This window comes from Hypomesus nipponensis, chromosome 13 (assembly GCF_054491055.1).
Source record: "Hypomesus nipponensis isolate SF chromosome 13, ASM5449105v1, whole genome shotgun sequence".
Lineage (NCBI taxonomy): Eukaryota > Metazoa > Chordata > Actinopteri > Osmeriformes > Osmeridae > Hypomesus > Hypomesus nipponensis.
The window spans coordinates 5533021-5547730 of NC_140373.1; the positions used below are offsets into that span (position 1 = coordinate 5533021).

Sequence of the window (14710 nt, forward strand, 5' to 3'; positions counted from 1 at the left end):
ATTTGACCTGCTGGTGAATGAATGTTGGCGTTAAACCACTGCTCTTTTCTTTGCCTCAAAGTTTCTGAATAATTGATGATCTTTAAAAACACAGACATTTCAGGTCCATCAATATCATTTTAAGGCATTTTAATACCACACAGACACTTCAGCTCCATATATATCATTTTATTACATTTTAATGCCATACATAAATATTTTTTTTTCTGTAAAGGAATGACTTCAATTATATTCTGCTCCCATTTCAGAGGGACAGTAGAGGAGAGGTAGAGGAGGCCTGTCCATACCTCTCAAACAAACATTGAGCATTGAGGACAACTTCTCTTTGAGACTGTCTTTGGAGATGTGTTTAGATCTTCCCTGGGAAGGTTCCGTCATCCCTCTGGTCGTCCCATTTCTGGACCTGTGGGACAAATGGGTAAGAGACACGCATGACTCCAGTTGCTGCCAACTGCCACTTCAGTTGTTGCCAATTTCCCACCATGTCATATTTTTTACCCAGCATCCCTGGGGCCTGAATGGGCCAGAATAAGATAAGCCCCATGACAAGCCTCACAGGGTGGGAACCAGAGAAACACTGACTGGGAGCAGATGTCCTATGGCCAACCCACCATGCTCGGAAGTATTCAAATGTGTTTGTGAGCAATCCACTCGATACAGTAATCAGTTAAACAGTTATGTTCTAACACAATGGCATATGTAAAATACCATCACAACCAAACCCTTAGTCATGCATAGTTTGACTCTTCTGGTCTTGTCTTATCAATACTTTCAAAAGTCTCTATTATTACACTTATGACATCTAAGATGATTAAACAGTTTATAGTTGCATAAACATTTACCCAAGACATGGGGCAGAGTGACTTGTAGACCCTCTTATACCAGTCACATGGGGCATTGTCCACTCCTTTGGCGTCCAGCGATTTTTGACAGCGATGAAAATCTATACATATACATAGCAATCACAATGATGAAACAAGCCCGACTGCCATTGCGTGTTTGGTCAGAGGCAGCTTGGGGTCTTCTCTACAAAAAGGCAATGGGTTAATCCCCATTTACAGTCAATCACCAAAATTAGATTACTTGCCATAAAGGTATCAAGACAAAAGAGGTCAGACTCTGAACTAAAACGCAGAGGGGGGTACAATTGAAAGGACAGGCCTGCATAAGGACACGACATACATACACAATTTAAAATGAATCTACAGATTGATATTGAATTCAATCATAACAGTCGATTATTCTTTGTATGGTTAATAATGATTAAACTACACACAGCCCTTGCATGACCTTGATCTCTAGACTTACCTAGATAGTTGGCCCAGCAGTTCTTCGTCTGATTTTGGTTAGGGAATCTGGCATCGAAAGGTGCAGTCCGATATTGCTCAAGCTTAGTTTGAATTTCCTCAGCCATTTTCACTTCTGTCAGGAAGACATGCTTAGTTAACTGATAAGAGGATGCAAGAAAATCCGTCTTACTGTCACATTAGCCCCCCAAAAAACAGTCTGAGTCACCTGTACGAGGGTGGTTTAGCATTAACTATGTCTATGATTAGCATGCTTATAACACTTTCACTTGTCAACAAAATATCCTAATTATATCGATTACCTGCTTCACGTATTAGTCATCTGACGAAAGGGTAAGCTATCGACACCGACAAAAATGCGCAGTGGAGAAAAGCCGATTGAGAAATTGTAACTGGGATCTTGGTTGAATGCGCACCCCACACTCACAGAATATTCGAGTAATGTATTTTTACCTGATGGCCTATAAAAATAGCCCGACTGATATTTTACTTAATCTAACAAATATTCGACAATTATTGTCAAATTACAAATTCCTGAAGCCATCTAACCTGTAATTATAGGCTATTGTAGTCTGTGAATTTAATTCGATTTAAAAAAAGGATAGCTTATGTATAACCAGGTAGCCTATAACTGTAACCTAGCCTCTCTGTACTGTAGAGAAGCACTTTAGGCTTACTGGTGCAAAATTTGGTTTCATATGAAGGAAGCTGATAAAGAACCAAAAGTCGTTTCTTACAATTTCAATTTAGCCTTATCCACACAAAGCCCATGTACTAGTTTATATTTAAAATGAAAATCAGACGGCATGTGTTCTTACGTTGAAGCTGCTGGCGCCTCGCCCTTAGAAGAACTTTCTTCCTGCAGATGAAACTTGGGTTCGTTCCACTGATGAGCGTGCGCTCTTCGCGCCTCGGTTTATAATGTTGTAGTCGTGCAGTCCTATCAAAACGGTATGGCGGACCCACGTCACATTAGCTATGATATTAGCCTACAGTAAGGTCATGCAAGTACAAATTCCCTGTAGTACTAAGTTAGTCAAAAGGACACATTTGATCATTACCCCAAATGTTTGTTTTTGGAATAATGATAGCTAATTGATGTTATATCCTAAGCTGTTGCGGAAGTATTCTGCGCTGTAGTTAGTATTATTCGATGTCTATTGGGTAACACAACATTTATTTATTAATCAAATAAAATAGAAATACATTTCGAACAACAACAAAAAGTTGTTGTAGCCTCATATCGGGTGGACTGCTTGTACCATTTCCAAACCGAATCTTGGGCAAATGGAAACGTTAACAGAAACTGGTCTACATTTTGTAGCCTACACACCGGGTCAAAGCGGGAAGGTATAGGTTTAGCTATAGCCCAATTGGGTAGTTCAGTTTATCGACATCGTTTGGAATAACAGTTCTGCCCTTCGTGCTTTCTCCGTTATTAAAACAGTGCAGTCTTGCGTGAACGTTCATTCATAAAGCACACAGTGGGGCGCTCGTTCTAGATATATATTACCACTATGAAGCTATTATATGATTACAGCACATTTTTACGGCGATTACATAAATATACTGTTGCAAGAGTACACAGCCTAATTTCCAATTGAATCTCCAATTGAACCCAAACAAAACCATCAGCGTACGAAGACGTCTTACAGACGTCTGTCTCCACCTGCAGACATCCTTTCCCAATCCTATCCAGCACAGGTGTAGCCTATGGGGCGCGCAAATTCAACCACATGCCGACCGGGTCCGGTTTCATCTGTGCCCAAATTATTTTTGTGGGTTAGCATGGTATAGCCTATATCCACTTCACGTCATAGTAAATTGATCACCCATTGCAACATGCAATAGTACTTAACAACCAGAGAGATACGTGACCAAAACCTCGTACTGCCTTCCCTAGCCTTGGTAAATTATTATCTGCGCGCGTGACCAACCCAATGCTTGGCATGGATGTACTAAATCCTGCGTGTGAGCATGCCCAGAGCCTGCCTATTGCCGAGACGGGAGCGACCCCAACCATTACACACATTTTACATGTCGGTCTAACCTGCGCCGGCAATTGAATTTTTTAAACCAAAAGAAACCATTCTTTCACTGCTACGTCAACTATGATTTAAATCAAACAAAACGTGTAGTTTCAAAAGTAAATTGATTTATTATATTATTACATATTTAAACATCAAATGACAGAAAACCAGCTCAATAGAAGGCCTGTTCTACAGGTTAAATATATATTATTTATTAAGGCAAATACACAAACCCGTTTCCCAAACAGCATCGTTTAAAGGTATCTTATAACACGAGTATGAACACACACCGTAGTACCCACTGTATCAAGCATCTTCACACTAGTCAGTTTTGATCCCTTATAAATAATCTACAGTTCTAAAAAGAAAAGACAACTACTCAGGCCACACCTACTGCGACTTGGAGGGGTACAGTACCATCTACTGGTTCAATCTGATGGTGGTCTAAAGTATGTCTGGGTTATAATATTGCTATTGTATATAAAAGCAGTACCAGTAAAAAAATACATTTTGAACTACAGCAATCAAGGGCAACATAGCAGCTCTCATTTATGTTCAAAACACAGATAAGCCTCTTTAAAAGTCTTCACAGCACCCGTCATAAAAATAAAACACTATAGGCTGCAGTATGGTAACTCAACTACTGAGCATCTAGTTAAGTGTTCTGATGATGACCTGCTGCCTTTAGTAAATATTGTTGGCAAACTCAAGCTCTTGTCGAGGCTAGTTCAATTGTGTGCTAAGATAAACAACCTTGAGCTTTCAACCTTATCATGACCACAATCTTTCTATAATGTGAAGCAGGCTTTAGTTTTGATTGTCAAGAGACAAGCAGTTGGTATTATCAGCAGTGGATGGACCTAATGACAGTAAAACGTCTGTCAGATAGCTCGGGTTCCAGTCAGTCTCAAGCAAACCCATGGACAGTAAACATCACGCAGAAGGGGTCAAGGGGATGATTTGGATACAGCAATTCGATTCGGTTCTCAGCACTGAGGTTACAATAGCTACTGTTGCCCACACTTTGGTGGACTGTGTAAGGTTGACATAGCTATGGTAAACACTTTGGTTATCAGCAGGAAATATGCATAGAAAGGTTTTTGTGGTAACAGCCTCTGTGTCACTCATCACTGAAGCGCAGTCTGTTGAAGGCTTCTAGGATCTCCTCGTTAGTCTTACTGCTGCCGCCAGCGCCTATGCGGAGGACTCGGCTCTCTGGAACATCCTCTTTCAGCTTGCGCTTCCTAAGGACCACTGTGCCTTCCTCCCCTTCGCTCTGCGGCCCCGTCAGCAGGATGTAGCAGGCATGGCGCCCCCTCTCCAGCAGGGTGGCTGGGAAAGCGAAACAAACACACACAACACATCGTTTAAAGGCCATCAAATCAACTCCAGTTTGTTTTGAGAGACAGCATTATCTGGTCCACACTATCCATGTTTAACCAGTCGTCTTAGAACTCACCTTTAAATGCAATGATGTGGTCCCTGATATTGTTCTTCTCCAGCAGGACTTTGGAATAATCTGGGTGGAGCATGTAGGAACGGTGTTCCTCGCCCAAAGAATTCTTAAAGGAAAATAAATAAATAAAACTAAGAATCTGAAGAACCTATCTAGACACAAGCGCTGTAATTAAGAGCACGTGAGTTTGAGAAGATGAATGACAACCGGATGAAGAGTGATAAAGAAGATGAATGATGCAGGGCGTGTGGCTGGGTTATTATTCTTACTGAGGAGTTGGTCTCCGAAGGCATCCCCCCCCAGAACATGAAGACAGAGAAGGAGTGGATGGTGTTGACTGAGGCTGGTCTGGGGGAGTTGGGACTGGCTAGCAGGCTGACCTCCCACAGAATCCCACCTGTCAGCCCATCTAGTATCACCACCTAACATATAAACACACACACACACAGTGCCAGATGTGTCACATCCAAACAAAAAAGGAGTGACACGTAAAACACTACACTCAGTTACTAGTTTATTCCAAAACTAACATAACAGTACTACTACCTAGTGCATTAGTACAATAGCTTAGGAAGTGTTATTATGGTATGGCAGGTGTGAGAGTATTCCTACTTCGTAACTTACCCTTTTTGTGCCATTGCCATTATCCTCCTCAATCACAAAGTCAAGCGTCCCATCTTTGTTGAAGTGGCCAAAAGAAGGTTCACTAAGGACATACAATAAACTCTCAAAAACCTCAAGACAAATCTTACGATTTGCATTATATTAGAAAAATGTAGACAAAAACAGGCCTCATATTATTTTATTTTTTAAGTATTAGTATAGTGCACTCCGAAAACCTAACATTTAGCGAAAGTGATGTTTTCGTGTGGTTTTAGTTACCTCAGGACAGTGCTGGTGTTGACTGTCCACAGTGGGACCCTACTGTTTCCGTCAACGAGTACCACTGCATCTCCAGTCAACAGCAGCAAATTCGATGCGCTATCTTTCTTCTTTGTCCTCAACACATGTCTCAATGAGTCAGACCTGCAGAGCAAGGAACGCCTGTCTCAAAACAACACTATCTTAATCTGACCCAGTAAATGGACCACAGGGTTAAAAAAAAACTGATTGACTTAAGTCAATAGAGAACAACAAACATTAGCCTTCACTTACTCATAGACTGGTACAAGGCCAGTGATGGGGTCAGCTTTTGATTCCCAATTTTGGTCTTTCTTAAGGTTAGCCTCTGCACCTTCTTTAGCTTTAGCTGCAATCCTCCACAGAGCCAGACCGTATAAGCCAAATTCTGTGGAGGGACAGAATATAGAACACCAGTTAACAAGCTATTGTTTTGTATTGAATTATTGGATCTCACTCTCAACAATACCAATATACCAAGGTCATAAAAGACCCTAAAATAAATGTACTATTGTAGGGGTAATCGTCACTGCAATTTGCAAGGTCAATCAATACATAATGTCACCGTAAGTTGATATCAAAGCATGGATCAGGATCAATGTCAGTCATTGGATAAAAAAATAGAGAGAGATGAGACCAAGTCGGCTCGGGTGAACAATGACCTGATGCAGATCCTTACCTTTCTGAAGAAGTACATAGCGGGAGCCTTTAGTAGTTGGGTGCAGGAGATGCTTGGCTGTCTCAGAAGTGTCCAGAACCACTTCTGACCCAATCTGTACCCCTGTCTTTCCTGAGAGAAACACTAGCTGTGTCTGTCAAAATAAGAGAGAGCCACTTGACTTTTGCCGGTTAGAATTCTATCTGTAATTTTTTTTTTTATATAAGGATTATCTTCTCAAGGACGCAGAGGAATTGCATTGCTTTTTGTGGTCAGCCTAGTTTAGTTTTAACAAATAATTGTTTAGGGAATGCTAGAATCTGTTAGTCATTTAGATCATTACACGTCACATAACACAGACATGGGGTACCCAATCCTAGATAATCTTCCAGCCTTACGGCCATTTGAGAAGTGGTAAACCGATGATGCCAATGAAGTTTACCTGCAGTGGGCCTGGTGCCACCAGAGCTACATCACTGACTCCATCACCATCCAGGTCTGGAACACTGAGAACTGGGAGGGTGCTGTTCAGGCCTGGGGGCTGGGGCCGATGCCACACAATCTCTCCTGGAAAGAGACACATCACATCATTAAGAATTGTTCATATACATGTTAGCTCAGCTAAAGTAGGATTAGTATTGTGTATGTAGAAATGCTGCAGGGCCAATAATTCCAATGTCCCTGAACTTGTACCAAATGGCAAATAAACTTGAAACGTTAACAAGACAGAAAATAATGTCAGTCAGTCACCTTTGTATTTGTCTATGGCCGTGAGTTGATCAGCGTGTGACACCAGACAGCCTCCGTCTGTCCCTCCCAGTCCATCCAGACCACACTGGCCCCACTGGAAGTCCGGGGCCAGGGAAGCTCCCACAGGGTGTTCCCATTTGTCCCTGCCACCGCTGACACAAACACACAGGGCGTGGGCAGGCCTGGAGGACACACAAGGAACAATCTTAATGCCATGCAAGCATACAGTAACACAACCCAACCCAATCTATCTTTAGCCTATACTTCCCCACCTTTCATTAGCTTTTGTTCAAGATTTGCCCAATCTTCTCACTTTGACAGGTAAATGAGTAAAGTAGCTTTCTACGTTACCTTCACATGTGATATTCGGACTACCCACTGAATCCTTGCGGGCGAATAGCACATCCAATACTTTATCTTTGGTGGCATCTTCTATGGTCAGGAAGTCATAGGTGGCTGTGTTACACACACACAAAAAAAGTTTGTAACTTTTACAAAAACAATGCTATTACCTTACTCAGTTCTCCGGTGCTAAATGTATTATGTACCTGCTTGAGGAAAGGTGCGATTCCAAGCCTTAAGATATTGTGGTCGGACAGGACATGGCATGATGAAAGAGAAGGCAAAGACTATTGTGAGGCAGAGAAACAGCGAAAAGAAGAAGGCAGCAGTGCGCCAGTGAGACAGCTTAGTCAAACCCAAGCCTTCGCTGCAACTCTTCTTTTTCTTCAATTGTGTGGGAGGTGTTTGCCCATCTTCTACACCTGCCTCCCCACTCTTCATTGGGTCTGTTTCTGTGGCCTCCATTGCTCCTCACACCCTTACAGCCTTTAAACTACCGTAACAAACACAACATGAAGGGTTGAAATAGTTAGAACCAGACACAAAACTTGCTGCAGTAACATGACGATCTGTTTTTATAAACGTTTCCTCTTTGTTTACTGATATGACTGCACTTCTAGACAAAAGAGGTGAACAGCTGTAGCTACCGGTACCGTCCTTGCCCCGGTTTCTGTAACAAAGGTAAAGGTACAGTACTGTACTGGACCGTCAACGGTCTAGCTGTTTCCACAACTTTGGCTTTGCGGATCTGAAATCTATTCAAGCCTGCCAACACACACAACCCATTCTAAACATTTCTAAACTAAACAAGAACACAGAAGCTACCGTGCCAACGAACTTCTTTTATATTCGATACAACTATGTAACTAGTCCCAAGCACTGGCAGAAAGCAACATACATTTGGAATGTTGTTAACTAGCTTGCTAACGTCAGCTGGGTTAGCTTGACCAGCTGCTTCTGTGCCAGTGGGGCGGACAAAATGATAATCCAGGCTAGACCAGACATGGCAAGCAAGACCAATGGTAAAACAACACGTGCTACCAATAAAAACGTTGACATGGTCAAGGTGCATGTTCCTTACCTGAGTTGACGACGGCTATTTGGTTAACTTCCAAAACTGTCAAATCAAGTTCAGCTGCAACTTTGTGAATCTTCTTCTTCTATTTCCGGATGTGTCGTCATTTCCGGAAGTGAGTTCGTGAGAGAAGATTTAGCAAGCGGGTGCGTTCGTGCAAACATAGCTAGCTAGGTTGCTATTCATTTATAAATTACAGTTCCATAGATGCTGCAGTAGTCTGAAGTTTGTGGAGAAGCGTCGAAGAACAACATACAGCCATGTCAGCCCAAGCTCAAATGAGAGCTTTGCTTGATCAACTAATGGGGACTGCGAGGGATGGTGAGTTGAAGCAGCTAGCTAGCCGTTAAGCTTGCAAGCAGTACACTACTAGTACTCGTAGCTAGCAAAGATGGACCCTTGCAGTGCAATGGTGGCTCGCTTGGTTTATTTGGCCTTTCAGATGGACAAACATTTAACGAATGAATGAAATAATGGATGACTGGAGAGTGGCGACAACTTTTTGCGTTTCCCCATGAGTCGAACTGCTCCGCATGTTGTTGATTTAATGTTTGTATCCATAGCATAAATATATAGCTTAGCTATAGCCATTTAACAAACGCTAGCTAGCTAGTACAGCCGTTGTAGGCTTTACATTTGACAGTACGCTAGCTCTAAGTATATCACTATTGGCTGCACAAAAACACTAGCTGGTTATCTCAAGATGTTCACGGTCACACCCATACAGAATGTCCTTTATTCAATTTATTTTTAGGGTGGATTAACCTTATGCAGTGCTAATTGTTTTTTGGGTCCTGTTTCAGGACATCAGTGTTGGCTAGCTAACATATTAAGAATCTACACGGACAATACCTTCCATATGGATGATGTGTCCACATCCCATTCTCTCTATGCCAACTTTGCTGTCTACTATTCCTTTAAGGGGTTGCATCGATGAAGTCATTGTGTCGCCTCTGTTATGAAAAATGCTTTGTGTTACCAGTTGAAATGTCCGTAGATAAATTACATGAGAGAGTAACATGGATACACTCATTAAAAACAATACAGCAGACAAGGGTGATACAATTATGAATTTGACCTTGGACTACCAAACATGAGTGATATAGGAGTGGAAACATTCACTTGAATTTGTGGTGCTGTTGAGTTAGCCGTTATTGGGCCCGTTACTCTTCAGTGGGAGTTTGTGTGTGCGTGGTGCTTGTGTGTTGAGAGAGATGAATTCAAATTCATCCCATACATATGTTTCATACAAACTGAACAATTGTGGCCCCTTTATTTTATTCATAAAGGTTCAGTGTATCTTTGCCAGCCTACATCAATCTGCAAAGGAGTTGCAGAAAAGCCTCATGTTCATCGAGCCGTGAGTCCTACATGATTTTTAAAGCTGTTATGATGAATATCCAAACACTTTGTTTTTCATTCCGGAAGTTGTAATTTTTAACATCACAACAATGGAATTGTCTTCAGTGACATTTGAATTAGCCTACAATTTGCAGATTGAAATAAAACTAATACAATCTGGTCGCGCTCAGAGAGGAGTACTCCTCCATGTTGACGTTTTAAGCTACTATCAGACGACAGTATTAGCCATCAGAAGAAGCTTTTGCACAGATCATTTTCAATTTGACTTGTGTATCACTCCCAACTTCCTTACTACAGGTATGGGCAAGAAAACTGTCCCCATTTATACTTTTCTACAGCGGGTATAAAATTCTGCAGCTGAGGTCTTGAAGATTCAGATGGGTACAGTATATGTTGCAGCTCGCAGTGTGTATAAACTAACTTTTTTTATTTTTTTTTATTTCCGCTTTTATTTCACTGTTTCCTTACTGTAAGGCCCTTGGCTAAAGCAGCAGTGCTCACGGAAGTTCTTCGAAAGTCTGTCAAGTCAGCAGATCTGTGTCCTATAAGCAAAGTCACAGCTGCTGCAAAACACACACAACCCGTCTAAACTGAATGAGAATGTCATGAGGCCTAGGTAGCCATGTCAAGCTGTCCATGTCAATCAACGTTGGTTGTAGGCTAGGTAGGTAGGCACTGAAAACAATTGGCTACTACTAGATGAGACAATGGATTTCTATTTTGAGACTCAATAGAACCTAATCTGGGAACATGCCATACATTATTCATGTGGTTAGGCTCTGGTACAGTAAGGTAAGATCTGAGTTCCAACAGGATACATTACAAGCTAGCAAGACCACAATGCCTTATCCGCCCCTGCTGTTGGGGTGTTATAGGTGTACGTGATGTATGTCAGTAGTGGGGGCACACACTAGGCAGCCAGTGATGGGTAAATATTTGAGGCCATAGTCCAGTAAAAGAAACAGCACGTTGCTGACATTGTCTGTGGGACATTGTAGCTCATTGATTATGTTTATTTGACCCAATCTAAAAGAAAACAGGGTGCGCTTGTATGTCCCCTTTTTTATAATATGGGCCCAGTGATTCATTGAACACCTCGCTGTAGCTACAGAGTATGTGAGGTGTTTCTCATTAAGGGTTTCTGGACTGTTTCAGGGGACGAGACGCGGCAGAGGGTCAAGTTCACGGACGAGCGGGTCTGCAAGAGCCATCTCTTGAACTGCTGTCCACACGACATCCTGTCTGGAACAGTAAGTACTCTGCGTCTCCTAAGGAAACTCCATCCCACTGCAGACGTGAGAGAGCTAGTGATGGATTCTTTAATTTGGTTTGTTTCCTAGCGTATGGATCTGGGGGAGTGTTCCAAGATCCACGACCTGGCTCTCAGGGCAGACTATGAGATTGCCTCTAAGGAAAGAGACCTGTTCTTTGAGCTTGATGTAAGTGTGCTGTCTGAATATATCTTACCAGTTACACACATTTTGTTCAGTGTCTTATGGATGGCACTGGCAATGCATACAGTACTTATTACTTACTGCATGGTCACCTGCTTAAATTGTATTGTAAATATGTATGGCACTGTGTATTTTTGTACCTTTTACAGTTTGCTTTCCATGTTGCCTGCTGTAATGCTGCAATGTTTGTGTTTCTCCAGGCCGTGGACCACCTGGAGTCATTCATCGCTGACTGTGACCGGCGAACAGAACTGGCCAAGAAGCGCCTGGCTGAGACTCAGGAGGAGATCAGTGCTGAGGTGGCAGCAAAGGTGAGAGGAGAAACCAGGGAGATGGCAGAGAGAGGCAGGAAAGTACACGCTTCGTGCGTCCACTGGGTCTGTTACCGGCTAACACTTGGGTTGGAATTGTACTCTTTTAGTGTAAAAGTGTAATTAACTCATAGACCCTCTCCTGACATCTCAACTTTGAGACTGATCAAATGCAGCTCAGTTAATATACTACTCGACAGTCTATTTCCATCTTTTATGTCCACTTAGCAAAAAATCTCAATTTGGCACAGGTCTTCTGCATTCACTTTATTTCTCAAGTGTTGCTGATATTTCTCAAGTCTCTGTTTTTGAGTGTGCGATTGATTAACCGCTGACCAGGACTCATGACCCAGGACTCATGGCCCAGGACCAATGCTGTTTTGCAGGCGGAGAAGGTGCACGAGCTGAACGAGGAGATCGGGAAGCTGCTGGCCAAGGCCGAGCAGCTGGGAGCCGAGGGGAACGTAGACGAGGCCCAGAAGGTTCTACAGGAAGTGGAGAAGGTTCGCAGTAGGAAGAAGGATGCAGAGGTGAAGAATGATTTGTGCTTCTTAAACAGGCTTTGTCCTCATCATGTCTAATTTTAGCTTAACCATTTTTAGGCTGTTATAACTGTCCTGGAGTTTCATACGTTTGCAGAAAACAAGGTACTTGGGTGTGTATTCTCTGGTTCCTGATCTCTGACTGTTCCGCCACAGGAGGAGTACAGAAACTCCATGCCCGCCTCCAGCTTTCAGCAGCAAAAGCTCCGGGTGTGTGAAGTGTGCTCCGCTTACCTTGGTCTCCACGACAACGACCGTCGCTTGGCCGATCACTTTGGTGGGAAACTGCACCTGGGGTTCATCCAGATCAGGGAGAAACTGGACCAGCTAAAGGTAGATTCCAGCAGTCTTTAGATGAACAGTTTATTAGGGTTAGAGCGATCTAAATCCAAGCTTGAACCTAACAGTAAAATGCGCTGCTTTGTGAAATATAAATCTTTAATATAATATATAATCTCTAAATCTCCTAATAATATATAATATAATCTCCTTTTGTTCTTAGAAAACTGTTCTGGAAAAGCAGGAAAAGAGAAACCAGGACCGGCTGAAGAGGAGAGAAGAGAGGGAGAAGGAGGAGATGAAGAAAAAAAGGTGGGATAAGAAATCATTTAGACTTTAAAAAAATGAAAACAGTTTTACAGTGTCAGCGTTTCATTCAGTTGACTAAGTGTTGTCTCCTCCCCTCTACAGCACCAGCACCAGGTCAAGGAGCCGGGAGCATAGAAGGTTAGCATACTAAACTCACTGCACTAAACATAATACATCTGTATAATGTACATCTAAACTGGTTACACCAACACGTTGCTAAATGGAACGTGGCTTGTCTGTCCTGATTCCAGGTCTCGCTCCCGAGACCGCAAGAGGCGACGCTCTCGGTCCTCCTCCCGGGAGAGGAGGCGTTCCCGCTCCAGGGAGAAGGAGAGGGAGAGGGAGAAGGAGAGGGAGAGGGAAAGAGAGAAGGAGAAGGAAAGGGAGAGGGAGAAGGAAAGGGAAAAGGAGAGGGACAGGAGGAGGCGTCACCGCAGTCGCTCTCGGTCCCGCAGCCGGGGCCGCCGTCACAGCCATGAGCAGAGCTCCAGACACAAGTAGGACCACTGGCATCACTTCCATTCACACGTCCAACACTCCAGTATAGTGGAGAAAAGCATCTGCAAAATGAACACGTGTATTTAAATTGACGTGTCCCCCCCCCCCCCCCTTGCTTTTCTACTTTCCACCCACAATTTCATGATGTGTTCAAATTGTCTCTCCCTAAGGTCCTCTCGTGACAGAGAGCGCTCCTCAAGGGACCAATCCCGTGAACGCGACAGGAGAGACGGCATCAACGGCAGGACGGACTCCCGTCGGGCGGACGAAAGGGACTCTGGTGACTTTTGAAGACTCCCTCGGTCCTCCCTCACCCACACACTACAAACCCTTCTGTGTCTCCCATTAACACATGTTCAGACCTGCAGTGAATCTATGAAGGATGCTGTCAGGTCTTTGTATGTTTCCCCTAATTGAAAATCCATAGAATTTTACTTTCACAGCTATTCCAAGCTTCTTACTTGTAAGATTCATAGCTAATCGTGTATGACAAATGGCAACGTATTCTGTATATGTTTTATACAGTATATACACGTATCATACATGCCTTGTTATTTTTTTTGTAATCAATGTATATTTCTGGCTTTAGATTGGGGGATCATAATTATCAAGAGTAAAATGTAAGGCTTGTCTAAATTGGTGGCTATTTAGACATTTCACTAAATGACATTACTATGTATAGCTACTCTAGAAATTGAATTTCCAGTAGTGGTGGGAACATTTGGCTGTCCTGTTTATTTGGGTGAAGAAAAGGGTCCCCTTTTAAACACAATTTTAACTTTAGTGGCGCTTTCCATTGTTTTGTGCTTTTTCATTGCTGTCATTTGATATAGACTTGCCCTTAAGTCATTTAACCATTACCAATAGTGTTATGTAATGTTTGGCTTCTCTAGCAAATATGTTTGTGTCAATTTACCAGTTTAAATTGAAATACAATAAACCATATTATTTATGTTATTGATTCTATATTCTTTCATTTTCCCAAACCACATGACTATTGGCTGTTAAACCCAGATGGCATGTTATCAGTTGGCTAGTTTTACTGGGGAACATTTTACAGTAGCTTTAAAGATTGTCTGTTTTATGTAAGGCTAACTTATGCAGCCATGTTTAATATCTATTTCTTATTTTTTGTATTTTGGTGGGGGGGGGGGGGGGGATTTGTTTTGTGTAGAATTTAGTTCACATCAAGTGAAATGAAGGCAAACATAAACCCTTTCAATCCTAGGCTGGACATGTGTAGCAACAAGGTCACCTAGTGGATCCTCTAACATATAATGCTTTTTACAATGTCAGCTTCCAATAATTTTGATAATGACTTTAGGGTTAGGGAATTTGTTGGTTCTTGCTTGTCCGTCACCTGAAGTTATATGTGAAAACATTGTATTTTGATGCATAGCTTTTTCTCAATGTGTGTTGTCTCCATGTACTTAATGT

The 14710-nt window shown here is 42.4% G+C and overlaps 3 protein-coding genes across 7 annotated transcripts; 1 reads left to right on the forward strand and 2 right to left on the reverse strand.

The window, feature by feature from the left end:
- Positions 1–153: 153 nt before the first annotated feature.
- cox6b1 (cytochrome c oxidase subunit 6B1) lies at positions 154–2282 on the reverse strand. 2 transcript variants are annotated; one of them, XM_084669880.1, is made up of 4 exons: positions 2126–2282; positions 1309–1419; positions 843–943; positions 154–403 (listed from the first exon to the last, which is right to left on the reverse strand). In XM_084669880.1, the coding sequence occupies exons 2-4, from the start codon at positions 1412–1414 to the stop codon at positions 350–352; spliced, it is 261 nt and encodes an 86-aa protein (XP_084526006.1). In that variant the 5' UTR covers positions 1415–1419; positions 2126–2282; the 3' UTR covers positions 154–349. The 2 variants fall into 2 exon arrangements, with proteins under 2 accessions (XP_084526006.1, XP_084526005.1); XM_084669879.1 differs by having other exon boundaries at positions 1309–1422; positions 2126–2247.
- A 1160-nt stretch (positions 2283–3442) lies between these two features.
- Positions 3443–8623, reverse strand: fam234a (family with sequence similarity 234 member A). Its single transcript, XM_084669990.1, is given in 13 exon segments — positions 3443–4669; positions 4797–4899; positions 5063–5215; positions 5418–5499; positions 5676–5819; positions 5949–6081; positions 6373–6505; positions 6794–6918; positions 7102–7212; positions 7215–7283; positions 7453–7557; positions 7650–7936; positions 8525–8623. Coding segments are annotated over 12 exon segments (1629 nt in total). The 5' UTR covers positions 7909–7936; positions 8525–8623; the 3' UTR covers positions 3443–4457.
- Positions 8624–8626: 3 nt separating this feature from the next.
- luc7l (LUC7-like (S. cerevisiae)) lies at positions 8627–14230 on the forward strand. 4 transcript variants are annotated; one of them, XM_084669992.1, is made up of 12 exons: positions 8708–8839; positions 9808–9878; positions 10178–10261; positions 11036–11130; positions 11221–11319; positions 11535–11645; positions 12032–12175; positions 12344–12520; positions 12690–12778; positions 12878–12913; positions 13027–13272; positions 13444–14230. In XM_084669992.1, the coding sequence occupies exons 3-12, from the start codon at positions 10258–10260 to the stop codon at positions 13562–13564; spliced, it is 1122 nt and encodes a 373-aa protein (XP_084526118.1). In that variant the 5' UTR covers positions 8708–8839; positions 9808–9878; positions 10178–10257; the 3' UTR covers positions 13565–14230. The 4 variants fall into 4 exon arrangements, with proteins under 4 accessions (XP_084526117.1, XP_084526118.1, XP_084526119.1 ...); XM_084669993.1 differs by having other exon boundaries at positions 10219–10261; XM_084669994.1 differs by lacking the exon at positions 10178–10261.
- Positions 14231–14710: the final 480 nt, after the last annotated feature.

What these genes read in the sequence shown, in the direction of transcription:
- cox6b1 (XM_084669880.1), bottom strand. Translation starts at nt 1,414, where the DNA reads ATGGCTGAGGAAATTCAAACTAAGCTTGAGCAATATCGGACTGCACCT. An exon ending in CTGCTGGGCCAACTATCTAG is followed by an intron (nt 944 to 1,308) that starts GTAAGTCTAGAG and finishes GTATATGTATAG; the next exon opens with ATTTTCATCGCTGTCAAAAA. An exon ending in CACTCTGCCCCATGTCTTGG is followed by an intron (nt 404 to 842) that starts GTAAATGTTTAT and finishes TTTGTCCCACAG; the next exon opens with GTCCAGAAATGGGACGACCA.
- luc7l (XM_084669991.1), top strand. Translation starts at nt 8,779, where the DNA reads ATGTCAGCCCAAGCTCAAATGAGAGCTTTGCTTGATCAACTAATGGGG. An exon ending in GTGCTGAGGTGGCAGCAAAG is followed by an intron (nt 11,646 to 12,031) that starts GTGAGAGGAGAA and finishes GCTGTTTTGCAG; the next exon opens with GCGGAGAAGGTGCACGAGCT. An exon ending in AGAAACTGGACCAGCTAAAG is followed by an intron (nt 12,521 to 12,689) that starts GTAGATTCCAGC and finishes TTTTGTTCTTAG; the next exon opens with AAAACTGTTCTGGAAAAGCA.